The sequence below is a fragment of the Jaculus jaculus genome, chromosome 2, assembly GCF_020740685.1.
Source record: "Jaculus jaculus isolate mJacJac1 chromosome 2, mJacJac1.mat.Y.cur, whole genome shotgun sequence".
NCBI classification, from domain to species: Eukaryota; Metazoa; Chordata; class Mammalia; order Rodentia; family Dipodidae; genus Jaculus; species Jaculus jaculus.
This window is the reverse complement of record NC_059103.1, coordinates 121,080,699-121,099,587: the sequence shown is the minus strand read 5'-3', so window position 1 is coordinate 121,099,587 and position 18,889 is coordinate 121,080,699. Positions and strand designations below refer to the sequence as shown.

The following is an 18,889-nucleotide window of genomic DNA, read 5'->3' as shown; positions in this document are numbered from 1 at the left end:
CAGAGTTGAAAGACCTAAATGCAGTAAGAACTATGGACAGTGAAGGTTACCTTATGAGGGTGAGAAAGAGCTTTGCTTGGACTGGGCTAGCAGTCTGTATAAAAAGCTTGCAGTTATGCCCATGTCCTGAGAAGTTGTGCAGGGTTGCTTTGCATATAAATGAGCTGGTGTGAGCAGAGGGATATGGCACAGGAAGAAAAATCTTTGGGTGAACTGCTGCCCATTCGGCTGCAATTGTTTGAGAGATACAACCTTTGAGATTAGACCAGCTAAACTGCACTGGGGCAAGAGGAAAAATGTAGCCTCTTTTGAAGGGGCCTGAGAGCTCAAGGAGTGTCCTATTCTTCAAAGTCTGTGTTATTTCTCCCTGAAATTGGCACCCTACCTGGTATTGTGGAGTATAAAAAATGCAAAAAAAAGAGGTGGTCATTGAATTTGCAAGACGGCTTTGTGTTTTGGAAATGGTCTTGGGCAATGTGAAGCAGGTTTGCTGGATGCCTGCATGGAGACCCCATGCAGCCATGAGGATGAATCTTGGATTGTAGTAGAGATGCAGTGGAGTTGCCGAGAACACGACATGGCTGCTAAGGAAAGCTGCTGGCCCCGATGAAGTTTCCCAGGCTGTGAGTAGCCTAGCTGGAGGGGCGGAATTGAAATCCCAGAGACTTATTGCTGGTTAGAATTATCAAAATTGGAGATTTGTCACTGGCTAGAGTTGTTGGACTTGAAGCTACAGAGTCTGATGTTTGCCCTGGTTGTTTAAAATCTTGCACTGGTTGAATATTTCTTTGCTATACCCAGTGTCCTCTTGTGTAGTGTGAATGTTTATTCTGTGCTATTATGGAGTTTTTGAGGTTATGTTTTGGTATTATGACTCAGTTAAAAGACCTTGGATTATGGAGATGTATAAACATCATCAGGATTGATAAAAACTATGGGGACTGCTGAAGATAAGACTGAATGCATTGCATTTTGCATCATGGGTGGTTAACAGTTTATGGAGGCCAGGGGCAGAATGTGATGGTTTGATTCAGGTGTCCCCCATAAACTTAGGTGTTCTGTGTGCTAGGTTCCCCAGCTGATGGCAATTGGAAATTAAAGCCTCTTGGAGGCAAGTGTATTGTTGAGGGAGGGCTTATGGGTATTATAACCAGTTTCCCCATGCCAGTGTTTGGCACACTCTCCTGTTGCTATGGTCCACCTTATGGTGGCCAGGGGGTGATGTCCACCGTCTGCTCATACCATTGTTTTCCCCTGCCATCATGGAGCTTCCCCCTCGAACTGAGCCTGTAAGCCAAAATAAACCTATTTTTTCCCATAAGCAACTCTTGATTGGGTGATTTCTACCAGCAATGCAAACCTGACTACAACAGAGGCCCTGATGCACCCATATGTGCACTCTTTTGCTCTTGCTCTCTCTCTCACACACATAAATACAAATATTAAAAAAAAAAAAAAAAAAAAACTAGTGGGGCATGGTAGCACATGGCTTTAATTCCAGCACTTAGGAAGCAGAGATCAGGAGGATCACTGTGCATCTGAGGACAGCCTGGAACTACAGAGTGAGTTCCAGGTCACTTGGGCTAGAGTGAGACCCTACCTTGAAAATAAAACAAAACAAAAATTTCCCAAAAGAGCCATTAATACTTTCTCTATTACCAAATATCTCTTCTAGATGTATGAGACTTATTTTAGGAAGAAGTGTCTACTATAAAATTTAAAATTATTATCCAAGTTAAGAGGGCCGTAAACTCCAAAGAAAGTCAATTTAAAAAAATTTTTTTTAATTTATTTGAGAGAAAGAAAAAGAGATAGAGAGAGAGAGAGAGAGAGAGAGAGAGAGAGAGAGAGAGAGAGACTGAGTATAGTAGGCCACCAGCCACTGCAAACAAACTCTAGATGCATGTGCCACCTTGCACATTTGGCTTATGTGAGTCCCTAGGGATCAAATCAGAGTCCTTTGGCTTTGCAGACAAGCACCTTAACTGCTAAGCCATCTCTGTAGCCCAATAGTCAATTTTTATGATACCAGAACAAAAGATACCAAAATTTGAAGAATGGGATTACAAAAGAAATAAAAATGGAAAGACTTAAAAAATGAAATTTTCTATGGGAGACTAATTGTCTTTATGGATAAACTGAAGAACTGGAGAAAAAAGAAATTTGACATATGCAATCTGAATAATAATACTCAAATCAAAAATGTCTTCTACAAAGTACAAGGAGGGAAAAAAGCCCTGATGGCCTTACCGCCTCCTTGCTCTTGCTTAAAATATCCTAGTAACCAATACAATGTTCCAAGGCAAGAGGTAGAAAGGGTAACAAAGAACTGGAAAGTGTTAAGTACACAATGAATTTCTGATTCCCAAGGAAGCTAAAAGTAATCTAAAACCCCAAAGAAAAGTATCACATAAATAAAAGATCCTATTCTTACCCTGACAATGAATGACATATAACAAAGAAATTAAATATTCCAACTATTTAACTGTAAAGACAAAAGATCCACTATTAAGAAGCTAAAATTGGGCTGGAGAGATGGCTTAGCAGTTAAGCGCTTGCCTGTGAAGCCTAAGGACCCCGGTTCGAGGCTCGGTTCCCCAGGTCCCACGTTAGCCAGATGCACAAGGGGGCGCACGCATCTGGAGTTCGTTTGCAGAGGCTGGAAGCCCTGGCGCGCCCATTCTCTCTCTCTCCCTCTATCTGTCTTTCTCTCTGTATCTGTCGCTCTCAAATAAATAAATAAAAAAAAATTTTTAAAAAAAAAGAAGCTAAAATTATGGCATGATAAAGGACTAAGTCATTATGATTTGTATATTCATTCTAACAAAAATAAACCCTTTTTCACAGAATCTTTTCAACTAATGGTGCACTATAAAATACTTCAAAGATTACATAGTAAGTATAAATGACTGATAAAAGACCAGAGAATATCTCAAAAAACGAAACCAAGAAATATTTGATACTTTTCATAATCAGTACTACGTTCCTGTTCATCTCGCTGTGGTGGGTTGAATCAGATACCCTCATAAGTATGCGTGATGCTTAGTCCCCAGCTAGTAGCAATTCGAGAGGTAGAAACTTACCGCAGGATGTGTGTTGTTGGTGGTGAGTCTAAGGGTATTATAACGAGCTCCCTTTTGCCAGAGCTTGGTTGACCTTCCCGTTTTCCATCTCCTGTGGCAGAAGTGATATCCAGCCTCTGCTCATGCCATGCCTTCCCTGCCATCATGAAGCTTTCCCTCAAGACTGTAAGCCAAAATAAAACTCTTTCTCCTATCTACTGCTGTTGATCTAGCCACATCAAAATAACTACAACATAAAAAGAGGAATGGGGTCCTTGCTGCTAGAAACCTGTGTAGCTTTTAATCTTTTGTAACTGATTTGCAGGAAGAATGTTGAAGGATTTGAAACTTTGGACTCTTAAGAGATGCCTTGTAGTGCTGTAAGCAGAATTTGATGGACCATTCTGGTCAGTTTGAAAGCCCTAAATTCAATAAGAATTGGCTTATCAGAATAAAGAACTTTGTCAGGACTGGACTACAGGCTTTGAGAAACTAGTCGTGTTCTGGTAGTATCCTGAGAATTTAAACAGGGGTGAGCTTAGAAAATATGGACTGGTGTGAGCACAAGGTTATGGCACGGTGTGGTAGTTGGAATGTGACAGTTTGAATATATGCCCTCATAGACTCAGTAATTTTTGTTCTGTTTGTTTTTTCAAGGATAAGCCTCACTGTATCCTGTTGACCTGGAATACACTATGTAGTCTCAGGCTGGCCTCAAACTCAGTGATCCTCTGGAGTGCTAAAGGTGTGGGCCACCACAACTGGCTGCCTCAGTCATTTTTGATTAAACTCCCTACTAAAGACCCTAGCAGGCAGATCCTGGAGTGTTTGGGGATGACCTTCAATCCAGTCCTACTTGGTGTGTTCAGAGCAGTTTTGAGCTCTGGCAATTTGTGTTTGCTGCAAATGTTTCTCTCTACTTGGATCTATGAAAGGCAGTCAGCTTCTTCTGCCACTGATGGTGTTCCCTTGGACTCTTTAAACCTAAAATATATGCCTTCCCTCCCATGAGCTATCTGGTTGGATGTTTGTTCCAGTAACATTGAACTAACTGCAACATACAGAAATAAAGTTTTGAAAAGGAGATAGCAGGGGTGGAAAGATGGCTTAACGGTTAAGCATTTACCTGTGAAGCCTAAGGACCCCGGTTTGAGGCTCCAGGACAAGGGGGCACACATGTCTACGGAGTTCGTTTTCAGTGGCTAGAGGGACTGGCGTGCCCATTCTCCCTCCTTTCCTCCCTCTCTCACTCTCAAATAAAAAAAAAAGGAGGTAACAGCCCACTTCAGTTGTAAATGTTTTAAAAGATGACCACCACTGAGATTAGACCACCTGTTTTTCATTGGAACAGTAGGATGAATACTGATCAACTGGAACAAAGATAGCTTTCAAAGAAGAATACTGAGAGAGTTTTCCTACTTTTCAAGTAGTCCTTATTCCCCCTGTATTAACAAATTTGGTAGCTCACTTGGTATTATGGAAGTATAACAAATACAGAAAAGAAAAGGTCACTGAATATTCAATGCAATTTGTTTTTTTTTTTGTTTTTTTTTTTGAAATGGCTACTGGGCAATATGAGGCAGAGTTGTTGGGAGGCTCAGAAAGAGGGCCCAGTGAAGTCATGAGGATGAACTGTGGGTTGCAGTAGAAACCTCAGGATTTACAAAATGACAACAGTGCTATACAGTAGCTGACAATGAGAGTTGCTGGCTCCGGATGAAGTTTCCCCCAGGCTGTAAGTAACCCAGCTGGAGGGGTGGAATTGGAATTCCCAGAGATGCTGTCACTGGTTATAGATGTCAAAGTTGGAACTACAAGATTTGATAGTTTTCCCTGGTTGTTTTAGATCTTGCATTGGTTTGATCTTTTCTTGCAATGCCATCTTTTGCTGTTGTAAATGTTTACTCTGTGCCGTTAAGTATTTTCAGTTTTACAACTTTATGCTTTACGGTTAAGAGACCTTGGACTATGGGGATGTTTGAATAGTGTTGGGATTGAGAAAAACTACAGGGACTTTTGACATTGGACGGAATGCATGCTACATTGAGACGATCTTGAGTTTATGGCGAACAGAGGCAGAATGTGGTGGTTTGAATCATATGTTCCTCCATAAACTCATGTATTCTGACTGCCTGGTCCCCAGGAAGGAGGAGCTTTGCTGGAAGTGGCATGCTATTGGGGACAGACTTATCAGTGTTATGGTTATCTTGCCCTTGCTAGAATTAAGCTCACTTTCCTGCTGCTGTTCTCCACCTGCTGCAGCAGAGTTGATGCCCACCCTTTGCTCATGCCATGCTTTCCCCTGACATTACGAAGCTTCCCCTAAAGACTATAAGCCAAAATAAATCCCTTATTCCCATTACCTGCTTTTTGGTCAAGTGCTTTGTTCCAGCAATGCAAATGCAATTACAACATCTCATATATTCCACAAAAGACAAGAAAATAACTAATTATATAACAGTAAGATTCTTGCCTCTTGTTTAAAGGTAAGAAAACCTGGCGTGGTGTTCTTTAATATAAATACATTAAATTTCACTCACCTGCTCCAAACAGTTCTTTGTGAACCTCTAATACCACAGCGACACCAATGTTATCTTTTGTCATCACTCTGTTCAACATAGCTTCGGATCCATCTGAATTAGCCATTGCCACCTGGTTAAATTCCACTGTATGCTTCTGCACCAAGGTAAATCTACAAGGTACAATGCATTGCTTATAATGATTAAGGTACTTGGACTGACACATTAAAAGACAGTAAAGTGAAGGGGGCCAGAGTTACAGGCACCATTGGTCATCTGTCACTTTCTAGCTGCAAATGGTCACAATACAGCTTGGCCAATGAGATATAAGAAGTCTAGTTTCTATAAAAATTTTAACAAGGTCCACCTAGCAAAGGTAGCATATATTCCCCTACACTCTTTTACATCTTTTGCCTTTCTAACTAGTGCTTTGAGGAATACTCATCATCTTTTAGGACTCCAAAGTTAGAGGACAAAAGCCAACTTTCTATAGATGGGGAAGTAGCTGAGCCAGGTAGTTTTTAGATTGGTTTTTGTGGGTGAAAATTAATTTAAGCTGTTTGAATGTTCTGACAATGTAAAGGTATATGAAAAATCTTAACTGAGTGAGCAACTTAAAAAGAACAGCATAAAATCTATCTGCCCCATTTGCAGTTTATTTCTACTATATCATATTTGTCAAGAAAATGCAGGGATATAACTGTTGTCTCTGCTAAGGAAAATCACATCACATTTTCCTGACTAATTCAGAGAAACAGTCTGTAGCATGACAAAAGCTGTGATTACAGCTTCAGAACTAAATTATTTGCTTTCCATAGTAATTATTAAGCATTATACATTAATATGGTTTAATAACAGAAATTAGCCTAGTACCAACGTTTCACAATAGGGTGAGCTTGCTCAGGCCATTTAACCTCTTTTGACACAACTTTATTGGCTTGGCAAATATTTGCAGAAAGCCAAATCAACTAAATACACTACTTTTTTTTTTTTAAAGGGAGAGTTGAGAAGACCCTGAGTAGCCTGGGGCTCATGTAGACCAGACTGGCCTCAAAACTGCAGATCCCCCTGCTTCTGCCTCCCTAGTACTAGGATTACAAGCATGATCTACCATACCTTTTCACTAAGTGAAGGTATTTTTCATCTCTTATGTGTCCTTCTCCTCACTTCCAAATTGCAGACTAAAAGTATACTGTGCCACAGAAGCTGTACTAGAAGAACATACTTCTCAACCCCTTCACACTACAATTTCGATTGTCTTAAATGTGCCTAAAAGTGGGAAAGGTCTGCACATGTGGCCTATCTCACACCTAAAGTACAGTTTTCACCCTCTACTGTACAGAGGTAGTTTTTTTTTAAGCTGAAATATGAAAAGCAAACAGTGATGCTAAGAATTGGGCTAAGAGCATTTCATCCAGATAAAGTAAAAAGTCTTGAAACAGCAAACACCTTTGCAAAATACAAGGAAAAAAATAAAAATATGAAACAATACAGGCAATGAAAGAAACAGGAACAGCTGAAGAGTAGTATAGTATATTTTTCTATAATGGCTATAGTTAGAATTAGGAGACTACTGAAGAAGTTTTTGAGATGGTTTGAATGAGAGATGATAGTTTGGGCAAGGTTAAGAGAAATAAAGAATATTTTCAAAATACATTTAATAGAATCAACTATCTTCCATCTCAGACTTCTTCAAAGATTTTTTAAGCAATAAAGTATCTTTTGAAAACATTTTCTAGTGAGACTCTATAAAAGAGATAAAAGCAGCCAGGCATGGTGGCACATACCTTTAATCCCAGCACTTGGGAGGCAGAGGTAGGAAGATCATGGTGAATTTGAGGCTGCCCTGAGACTACATAGTGAATGCCAGGTCGGCCTGGGATAGAGCAAGACCCTCTCTCCCCCCCCAAAAAAAAAAGGGGGGGGGAATCAAAGCAATACTGAGTCAGAATAGATTATCACTGAAAGGGCTTGCTTTGATGAATTAAGAAAACTTGAAATCAGAACATATCTATAATTGTACTCCTGCAACCAGTCTTTGTATCCAATTAATTATGTATTTTGTTTTGTTACAAAGTATTAATAAAAGTCCTGATCTTCACACAAGTAGAGATATGTAATAAATAAATCACCTTGCATACACAAAAGACAAACAGGCAGAAACGTGACTCAAAAGTCACCACAATATGTCAGCTAAGCTGCATATCAGGAAAAAGGCAGTGAGTTCTAAAGTGTTAAAATCTGTATGTGAAATATTTGAGTGACACAATAAATTACAGTTATTTGCATTTAATTTTTTTAAATAAGCTTGCAGGTTTATTTTTATTTGAGACAGGGAAAGAGGCATGGAGGGAGGGCGGGGGGGGGGGGGAGAGAGAGAATGGATGCACCAGGGCTTCCAGCCACTGAAAACCCCAGATGCATATACCACCTTCTATATCTGGCTTACATGGGTCCTGGCGAATCAAACCGAGGTCCTTTGGCTTTGCAGACAAGCACCTTAACCGCTAAGCCATCTCTCCAGGCCTGCATTTAATTTTTGAGATAGCTTCTACACAGAAATTCTAAGGTTTTTTTTTTTATTTTTTGTTTATTTTTATTTATTTATTTGAGAGCAACAGACAGAAAGAGACAGAGAGAGAGGTGGGGGGCGGAGAATGGGTGCACCAGGGCCTCCAGCCACTGCAAATGAACTCCAGATGCATATGCCACCTTGTGCATCTGGCTATCATGGGTCCTGGGGAATTGAGCCTTGAACCGGTGTCCTTAGGCTTCACAGGCAAGTGCTTAACCACCTCTCCAGGCCTCTAAGATTTATTTTATAGAAATAATTCTATACAAGCTTTCTGCTTAATGGCAATAGTTTTATGACTGGAATAATTTTATTTCTACCCAAACTAGACAACTCTCTTCGGGGAGGGAGGAGATCAGTGCTCTATTAAAAATGTCTTAATTAAAATTTGCTTCCCAATATCTTTCTCACTTTAAACCTACATTTAAATCTCTTCTTGGTGTGAATATAGAGTAAATCTGTTTTTTTTCTTTCATGTGGCACTTTTAATATCAGATGTCAGTACTCACCTACCACCAAATCTTACTCAGAAAAGAAATGATCTATTCTTTATAAAACAGGATGCCAAAGCAGTTTGTTATTTGAATAGAAGTTAACTTTTAAAGGTGCATGCCATGGTTTGGATGTGGTTTGTTACCTTTGTTTCCGGGATGATGTGAATCTACTGGAGAAGTAAAGCCTAGTGAAAAGTTACTGAAAACACTGTTCTTAGACTAGATTAAGGCAGTTCTCCCTTGTGGGAGCCTAGTCACTTTCAGAAAAACGCCATAAGAGAATGCTTGAACCTGAACGCCCTCTCCAAATCTGACTTCCTGCCTCACCATACAATTTCTTCCTCTTCTAGGTCCAACTGTCATCAATGCTATATCTGTCATGAGGTCAGCAGAGCCAAGCTAATGTCAATAGCATGCCAGTAAGACTCCAAAACTGCAAGCTAAAGAGGCATCTTTTTATAAAGTACCCAGCTTCAAGTATTTTTAATATAGGAATGGAAGACAGACTGTTATAGTGACATGCCTCAAATTGAGCATAAATGAATTATAGGTTGCTTCATGTTTTTTACTACATTTTTTAAAGCTAAAGTTGCTTTTGGGAACAATCATATTGATTATTTAATTATCAGCCCCAAAGTAATTAATGTGTATATAAAACTTCTGTGTTTTTTTTTCCTTCTCTTAAATCAGGTCTCCTCAAGTACAATATTTACAGGCACATAAACATAAAAGTGAAAAAATATCTTATGAAGTTAAATATTTATTATAAAAACTTGGAAACAAAGAAAAATATTTATAAAATTAAGTCACTTATAACCCATTTCCATTAACACATCAACATATTTCCCAAGCCCATTTTCTATACACATACATTTCTACATACACTCCATAACCTGGATGAATTTGCATTTTGGTTTAAAAAGAAGCACCACTGAACCATCTCTTCAGCTCTGTATTTTGGTTTACCAATGAACATTTTATCAAACAATTTTCTGTGTAACATTAAATATTATTCAAAATCAATTTTATGACTATTATAACACATACACACAGCCCTATCATAAAAGCAAAATACAAATTACATAGCTCTGAGCTCTTTTTGTTTTTTAACTGAGGTGTGGTTTTTAACTTTGACAATCATAGTTCTCATGCACATTGATTGACTATAGATTTCTGGAAAGTATCAACAGGGATGGAAGGTACCCAAGAACATAAACATACCTAAATAGATATACATATAGAGAGAAGCAGGGGGAGATTATATATATTTTTCCCACCATAAATCAGCCAGGTGAAAGTGTCTGCCTACTGTCTTGGCAACTTAAGAAGCAGAGGCAGAAAGAATACTTGAGCCTAGATTCAAGTGATCCTGGGTACCAGTGAGACCCTAATCCCTTAAAAGCAAACATAATCACTGTAAATTATTTACCTAGTTGATTATTCTTGTTGGACATTTATGAGCTAATGAAATAATGAACACACAGCATCCTCTGTACTGATTTTCAATCCCTGAATATTATCCTTTCCACTAACAATCTAAGAGTCACAAGCTTTCTTATGTATCATTTCTTGAGCTTTGGCTGAAGAAATTCATATCAGAAACATTTTGAAATCTCATTCTGTTTTCAAACAGGTTAGAAATTTGCTAGCTTTTAGGCATCCATCAATAGTATATGCATGCAATTTTTTCAGACATAATTAATAGGTTCTTTATACATGTCAGTCCTAAAATTTGTATCTCTTGTCAATCCTTTTAGGAAGTATTTCAGTTGCTTGCCAATTCAATGTTATACACCCTGTGTACACATATCTAACTGCAAATCAAAAAAGTCTAGGGATTTTGAGTTTCATGTGATTTCCATAAGCCATATTAGTTCCAAGACTGGATATGTAGCTGAGGCTGTCCGACTTGCAACTCAACTTCATTTCTCTTGATGTTGAATTCTGTTTCCTTCCTTTCCACACATACTGATTACTAATAAGATACTTAAACCATCTGCCTTCTTTTTGGGAAACTCAAATTGCAGCATGAGATATTACTATTCCCATTATAAACTAATAAGGCTGGGGAAATCTGACTGAAAATGAGACATTTCTTTCATCTTGAAAATCATAGAACTTTCCAATTATTACAATACTGATAAGAGATTATTCATGCCAACTCCTTAATCACAGTTTTGTAAGGCCTTTTACAGTGAGATAATAACTACCTTCATTTTAAAACCTTAAGGTGGTTTAGTGCCTCCTGGCTTCCCAACTAGACTTTTTTGGTTTACAAGCCCTTCTCCTTATCTTCGTGTTTCTACTTTGAAGTTAATGCTTTTCTTGTGTGTGTGAGTATGTGAGCACATGTGTACCACGGGTCCCATTTGGAGGTCATAGACTTTTTTGGTTTACAAGCCCTTCTCCTTATCTTCGTGTTTCTACTTTGAAGTTAATGCTTTTCTTGTGTGTGAGTATGTGAGCACATGTGTACCACGGGTCCCATTTGGAGGTCATAGGACAATTTGTGTTGGTCCTAGCCTTTCCACCTCATTTTATTCAGGATTTTATTCTCTGGATCTCACCCTGCTTTTCTTGGTTGCTGTTGTTGAACTTGTCAAGCTTCTGGAAAATTCTCATATCTCTGCCTCCATCTCACAATGTGCTGGGATCAAAAAAGCCTGTCATGGCTTCTGCATGGGGTCCGTGGAATAGCAAACTCAGGTACTCAAGCTTGAATAGCAAGTGTTTTATCTATTGAACCACCTCTCCAGCCTAGAAGTCAATGCTTTACAACAGAGACAATGAAAGCAAAATACAAATTATATAGCTCTTTTCTTTTCTTGGGGAGTAGTTTTAACTGATGGCAAATAGTTCTCATCCAAATTGACTGCTTATAGATTTTTGGAAAGTGGAAACAGGGATGCAGGGTACCCAAATATGTAAGACAGTTGGTGAAGCCTCATTCCATTTTCTAAAAAGAAGTCAATGAAAATATTGATATGGTTCTTGGACCATAATAATTTCTCAGGCATTCTGTGTGTGTGTGTGTGTGTGTGTGTGTGTGTGTGTGTGTGTGTGTGAGAGAGAGAGAGAGAGAGAGAGAGAGAGAGAGAGAGAGAGAGAGAGAGAGGGGGACTTTATTTGCCAAGAGAGAGGGATAGAGGTTGAGGGAGAGAATGGGTGCACCAGGGCCTATTGCCCCTGCAAACAAGGTACAGACACAAGTACTACCCTGTGCATCTGGCTTTACATGGGTACTGGGGAATGGTACTCAGGCCATCAAGCTTTGCAAGAAAGCATCTTTAACCACTGAGCACCTCTCCAGTGCCCTTCCTGCTATTTAAAAGAATGATTTCAGCAATAATGCTGGTAGCTATATTCCTGTACAATTTATTTTGGTTCTGTTTGTGTGACATATGTATTATAGCTTATTGTTAAATACAATTAAGAGACAATTACCTATATTCTATTCACACTAAGTTAACATTACCTCTTACTTTCTCTTCCCTATATACTCCAAGTATATTCCACACTGTTTCTACTTTTGTGTCAGATTTTCATGAGGAAATTTTTTTAAATTATAGAGGTAGGCCTTCCTCTATTTGGGAGAATTTTTTTTAACTAAAACATATTGATTTATCATTACTTTTCAGTCATTAATCTAAACCACCAATCCTTAGTAATATGTAAAATCTTAGACCCATTTTATAATGCTTAAAATTCATTTAGCATTTATATATTGGCTGTTATATGCATTATATCTGGTGATATTTTCCTCTATTTTAGTCTAAGTCTTTCGTATATTCCCTTCTGGGAACATATAAAACAAAAACTCAAATGGGTATAAGGAAAGACATATGGAACGATCAAGGCTTGGTAGGTCTGAAACAACAACAAAACTTCTTATAAGTTTAATAAAGATTTTTGGTGTCCAATGTTTTATATGAAGGAAGAACATGTCCAAAATAAACCCTCAAGGAAATAACAACTTCTTACTAACCTGTGGGATAAAAGTAACTTAATGGGCTCCCAAGTGATTACACTAATGCTAGAGAAAAGAACATCAAGTTCCCACACTAAGTAAGTAAAGCACTCTTCAGGGACTTAAGTAGTATTCCATCCCAAACTTACAACTAAAAAGGAACAGAACACAGCATCAGAAAGACAGTATGATCACTCAAGTTAACTTATACCTTCCTCTTCAGGATCACATCCTTTTAAAAAAAAAAATAATTATTTATGTATTTATTTGAGCAGATACAGAGAGAAAGACAGACAGAGGGAGAGAGAGAGAATGGGCGCGCCAGGGCTTCCAGCCACTGCAAACGAACTCCAGACGCATGCGCCCCCTTGTGCATCTGGCTAACGTGGGTCCTGGGGAACCGAGCCTCAAACCGGGGTCCTTAGGCTTCACAGGCAAGCGCTTAACCGCTAAGCCATCTCTCCAGCCCAAGGATCACATCTTTGTACCTTTAAAAACCAAGTCAAATACCAGTTCTTAATATATATTCAGCATAAAATACATATAATGATGTCCTTGATTCCCACTAATCATGAGTGCAAGAAAATTAACTAGAAGAGGCAAACTAATACACGAGAATAAATAGGTGGGAAATTAGTTAAGAACCAACTTATATATTTGTACAGGAATTTCCAATTCATCGTTTTAGCCCCATAATATTACTCTAAATATTTAGATGGAGCAGTTTTTTTTAACAGATATTTGGAAAGTAAGGGACTTGTGGCACAAAGTCATTGTACAGTCCATTAAATGGGAAGTTAACAATAAAAGCCAGAAATCAAAGTGTCATTTTAAAAAATCACAGGCAACTTCTAAATGCAACTACTACCTCTGAAAGAAGAAATTAATAACCCAGAGATCACTGAGACAAGAGTATCACAAACGTTATTCTGAGATGTAACACTTTGGAACAGTGCTATAATTTCTGTATGTTCTCTTTTCAAACACAAAAGTATATTTAACTCTATTGGAAGAAAAAGTGAGGGCGTGGTCTTACCTGGTACCTTTGAGACTATAAGCAGGTTAGAAAGTGAGTCAATGCAGCAAGGACTAAGACCATGATAACCTAAATTCCCAATCCTATGACAAGATACTGCTTCTTCATATATGAAGAACAAACTGTTTTAAATTGCTGTTCTCCTCTTTCCCTTTCTATTTGATTTAAAATCAAGCATGATCAGAAGAGCAGAACTGCTAACTCAGGAACAGCAGGTTATTCTAGGGTCTAAGTATAGGTATTTTTGCCAATTTGGATTTCATAAAGTTTTGTATCTGTTCTAAGATCCCATTTCTACTAAAGGTTAAGTCTACAGTGTAAAACATGACAAAACAAATAGAAATTCTCAATCTAAAATTATTTTACTCAATATCTACATATATATATACACACACACAATACACATATTAAAAATATATATGTATGTTATAAAATGCATGTGACTGTAGATAATAACTGAGATAAAAACACATCAAAAGGTATTTGTCGGGCTGGAGAAGATAGCTTACCAGTTAAGGCATTTGCCCACAAAGTGAAAAGACTCAGGTTCAATTTTCCAGGACCCTCAGAAGCCAGATGCACAAAGTGGCGCATGAATCTGTAGTTTGTTTGCAGCAGCTGGAGGCCCTGGTGTGTCCATTCTCTCTTTCTCTCTCTCTCTCTCACATAAATAAATAAATAAATAAATAAATAAATAAATAAACAAACAAACAAACAAACAAACAAACAGATAAATAAATAAATAAAATTTTTAGAAGGTATCTGTGGGCTTGAGAGATGGCTTAGTGCTTAAGGTGCCTGCCTGCAAAGCCAAAGGACCTCAGTTCAATTCCCCAGGACTCACATAAGCCAGATGCACAAAGAGGTGCATGCATCTAGAGTTTGTTGACAGTGACTGAAGGCCCTGCGTGCCCTTTCTCTCTCTTTCTGTGTCTCTCTCTGCCTCTTTCTTTCTCTCAAGTAAATAAATAGTTTTTTAAAAATTTAAAAAGGTATTTGTCATTTTATCCATCAAAATTTCATTTTCTTACAGATACACATCTAATTACCAAAGAAAAATGATGTCTATAATGCTACCTCAACGGTGCTATCCCATCAAAAGGTACCTTCTAAGTCTTCCAAAATGAGAGCTAGATAGGGCAAGTGGTGGGGAGTAACTCAGTAGGAGAGGACATGCTTGATGAGCTCAATTCCCAAACCTCAAGTCCCCCAAACCAAACACTACAATATTTTATTATATCTTCTCTAATTTCTAGCTTTTACTAAGCAACTCTCTGTCCTTTTATCATTTAAGTATTTGCTTAAAAATTATTAACTTTTCTTCATTTTAAAGGAATGGGACTTTGAAAAAGAATATTCTTCTGTAGCTATCTTATGACTATTCACTTTGTAAACAATATAAAATTATATTATAAAATAAGGATAAACAAATGAAGAAATAGTTCTAGAAACCGAGCCATTCAAGATTATATAGCTAAAAAGAGTTACCTAGCTTCGTATTATCTGCATTATTCTCTTCAATCTGAAGAAAGAAGAAATAGAAACGGGATCCTTGAAGTTAATATGACAAGAGGACATACTTGGTGCTGGAACAGAGGATGGTTTTATTCTATTATAGAAAAAGATTCCTGCCATTCCAACAAATAATTCAGAAGAGAATTAATGAAATAATATACCACACTCAAAAAGTCATCATCTCCACGCTGGAGAGATTGCTCAGTGGTTAACACATTTGCCTACAAAGCCTAACGATTTGGGTTCCATTCCCACTTCAACAAATGGTGCTGCCAAATAACCACATGTAGAAAAATTATAAGCTAGACTGATATTTCTTCTTTTCATTTATTTGAGAGTGACAGGAAGACAGAGAAAGAGGCAGAGAGAGAGGGGAGGAGCACATCAGGGCCTCCAGCCACTACAAACAAACTCCAGATGTGTACATCCCTGTGTGCATCTGGCTAACGTGGGTTCTGGGGAATACAGCCTTGAACCAGAGTCCTTAGGCTTCACAGGCAAGTGCTTAATTGCTAAGCCATCTCTCCAGCCCCGACATTTCTTACCATGCACAAAAATCAACTCCAAATGGATTAAAGACCTCAATATACCTGAAACTCTTGAAGAAGAAAAAAATAAGAGGAATTCTCCAAAACATAGGAGTTAGGAAAAACTTCCTTAAGAATACACCAATAGCCCAGGAAATTACACATTCACTCAGTCAGTGGGATCTCATGAAGCTACAAAACTTTTATATAAACATACCATAAACAGAGCCAACAGACTACTCATAGAGTGGGAGAAAACCATTGCCAGCTATGCTACTGACAGAGGTCTAATAACTAGAATCTACTCAAAAAAAAAACTAAGCAATTAAAACAAAAAATAAAGCTGGGTGTGGTACTGCACATCTTTAATCCCAGCACTTAGAAGGAGAAATAAGAGGATCACTATGAGTTCTAGACCACCCTGAGAATACATAGTAAATTCCAGGTTAGCCTGGGCTACAGAGAGACCCTACCTTGAACAAAAGCAAAAAAGAAAAATCAAACAACCTTTGTGGTGGCACATTCTTTAATCCCAGCACTTGGGAAGCAGAGGTATGAGGATCGCCGTGAGTTTGAATCTACCCTGAGACTACATAGTGAATTCCAGTTCAGCCTGGGCTACAGTGAAACCCACCTTGGAGTGACGGGGGCAAAAAGAGGGGAAGGGTAGATAACTGAATAGAGAATTCTAAAAGGAAGTAGTGACGGGGGCAAAAAGAGGGGAAGGGTAGATAACTGAATAGAGAATTCTAAAAGGAAGTAGTGACGGGGGCAAAAAGAGGGGAAGGGTAGATAACTGAATAGAGAATTCTAAAAGGAAGAAATACAAATGGCTAATACTCACTGAAGAAAATGTTCAACATCCTTACATAACAAAATGCAAATTAAATGAGATTCCACTTTACTCCAGTCCAGATGGCAACCATTAAAAAATGAAATGACAGGGCTGGAGAGATGGCTTATTGGTTAAGGCATTTGCCTGTGAAACAAAGGACTCACTTTTTTTTTTTACTCTCCAGATTTCATATAAGCCAGAGGCACAGTGAAATAAGTATGCAAGGCTACACATGTGCAGAAAGGAGTGCACATGTCTATAGAGTTCAAATGCAGTGACCGGAGACCCTGGCATACCAATTCTCTCTCTCTTGCATTAAAAAAAAAAAAAGCTGGGTGTGGTAGTACACGCCTTTAATCCCAGCACTTGAAAGGCAGATGTAGGAGGACTGCCATGAGTTCAAGGCCTACATAGACTACATAGTGAATTCCAGGTCAGCCATGACCATAGTGAGACCCTACTTCGGAAAAAAAGGAAGGAAGGGAGGGAGGGAGGGAGGGAGGGAGGGAGGGAGGGAGGAAGGAAGGAAGGAAGGAAGGAAGGAAGGAAGGAAGGAAGGAAGGAAGGAAGGAAGGAAGGAAGGAAGGAAGGAAGGACAATAAATGTTGCTGAGGATGTAGGGAAAGATAAACCCTCATTCACTGCTGGTGGGAGTGTAAACTTGTATAACCACTGTGGGAATCAGTATGGAGACCCCTGTAAAAGATGAAAATAGAGCTACTAACCTGACCTAGCTATTCCTTTATTGGGCATCTATCCTAAATGCTCCACTCTTCACTGCAGAGATATTTGCTCAACCGTGTTTATAAGCTGCTCTATTTAAAATAGCTAAGAACTGGAATCAACCCAGATGCTCATCATTTGATGAATGGATAATAAAGATGTGGTACACAATGAAAGTCTACTCAGCACTAAGGAAAAATGAAATGATGAAAATTATAGAAAAATGGACCAACCTGGAATAGATAATAGTTGACAAATTCATGCAAACACAGAAAGACAAATGACACATGTTCTCCCTCATATGTGGTTCCTAACCTGGAACAGCTTGAGTTGCAGGCATACCTGACAGACAACTCAAGGGACAGACAGTAGAGATGGAAGAGTGTGAGGTAAGGGGAATTTGAGGGTGGGTAGAGATATACACAAAACTAAACCCAAAATGTATCGGTACCACAGAAACCTTCCTCCTGATAACAGACTAAAAGATACAACCCTCAATAGGAGTATGGTAAAAAGGATAAAAAGGGCCCTGGAAAGGGTGGGAGAAGCCTAATCCTAAAACAATTGACTCAGGCTTACGAAGCCCAGTACCATAAATAGGTTGCAACCCACATGCAGCTATTGGTTGGAGACCTACGTGGTCCTCAAAACAAGACATGTTTCTATCAAAGCATTTGATTACCCACCTGAGGTAAAAGGAAAGACCCTATTACTGAAGACACCACATGCTGCCAACACAGAAAATCAAGAGATCTGGCTAGAATCTTGGAGGAAGCCAATTCCCAAACAATCTGCCTGTATAGTGCCTTAAAGTGCTACATGAACGGCTGGGGGAAATGGAACACAACATTGTGAATAAGCAGGGGAAACAACTATAAGAAACCAACCAGTCTGACAAGAAATCGACACCTGTGCAATAGTGGCACCCAGCCTAGGTGGGTAACCAATGGCTCTCTGATTGGTTAAAAGATTGGCTCAGTGGAAAGGAACCCATAGCTGGGAGCCAAGTCAGAATCCCATGGAAACCTGGATCATGACTGCAACAAGAAGCTCCCAATAGTCTTTGGCCAAAAGAGAGGCTACACCCATCAAAATTTCTCCTAAGTAACAATGCTTATCCCGTTTAACCTATGCTGACCACACTCTCTATTGGGGAATGTTTTACTTTTACATTAGGCACCAAAAACTAAGGACAACCAAAATCTATCTACAAAACAAGAAAAGATAACTGATTCCATATTATGAGATGAACCACCCCTAGCACAGCAGCTAAGGCCCAGGTAAAACTACAGAGATTGGTGAGATGAGCAAAAGTGCTGTTTCTATGATGAGCCTGACAACCTGTGCCAGGGTGATGACAAGACACTGAGGATACTCAAAATGCACCAAAACAGAAATCCAGAAGTTGCTGGCTAAAGTAGACTTAAATCACACCCACCAAGGTTCAGGAAAGTTTGCAGAAGAAAGGGTGGAAAGATTATAAAAGCCACAGGGTAGGACAGAATATACAAAGGCATTGCCCCTCTCATGACTGACTGCTGCTCTCACAACTCATAACCCATAACCAATACCATTGAGGAGTATCCTCAGTGGTATGGAGGTGGGGAGGAGAGAAATGATACCAAAACATGATGTGTTC

The 18,889-nt window shown here is 38.8% G+C and overlaps 1 protein-coding gene across 4 annotated transcripts in view; it reads right to left on the bottom strand.

The window, feature by feature from the left end:
* Positions 1–18,889, bottom strand: part of Cnot6l (CCR4-NOT transcription complex subunit 6 like) — a 138,192-nt gene that overhangs the window by 16,467 nt on the left and 102,836 nt on the right. For all 4 annotated transcript variants that reach the window (XM_045142809.1, XM_045142808.1, XM_045142811.1 and 1 more), the window contains one exon: positions 5,603–5,754. In XM_045142809.1, coding sequence (XP_044998744.1) covers positions 5,603–5,754 — 152 coding nt within the window. The remainder of the gene's footprint in view (positions 1–5,602; positions 5,755–18,889) is intronic.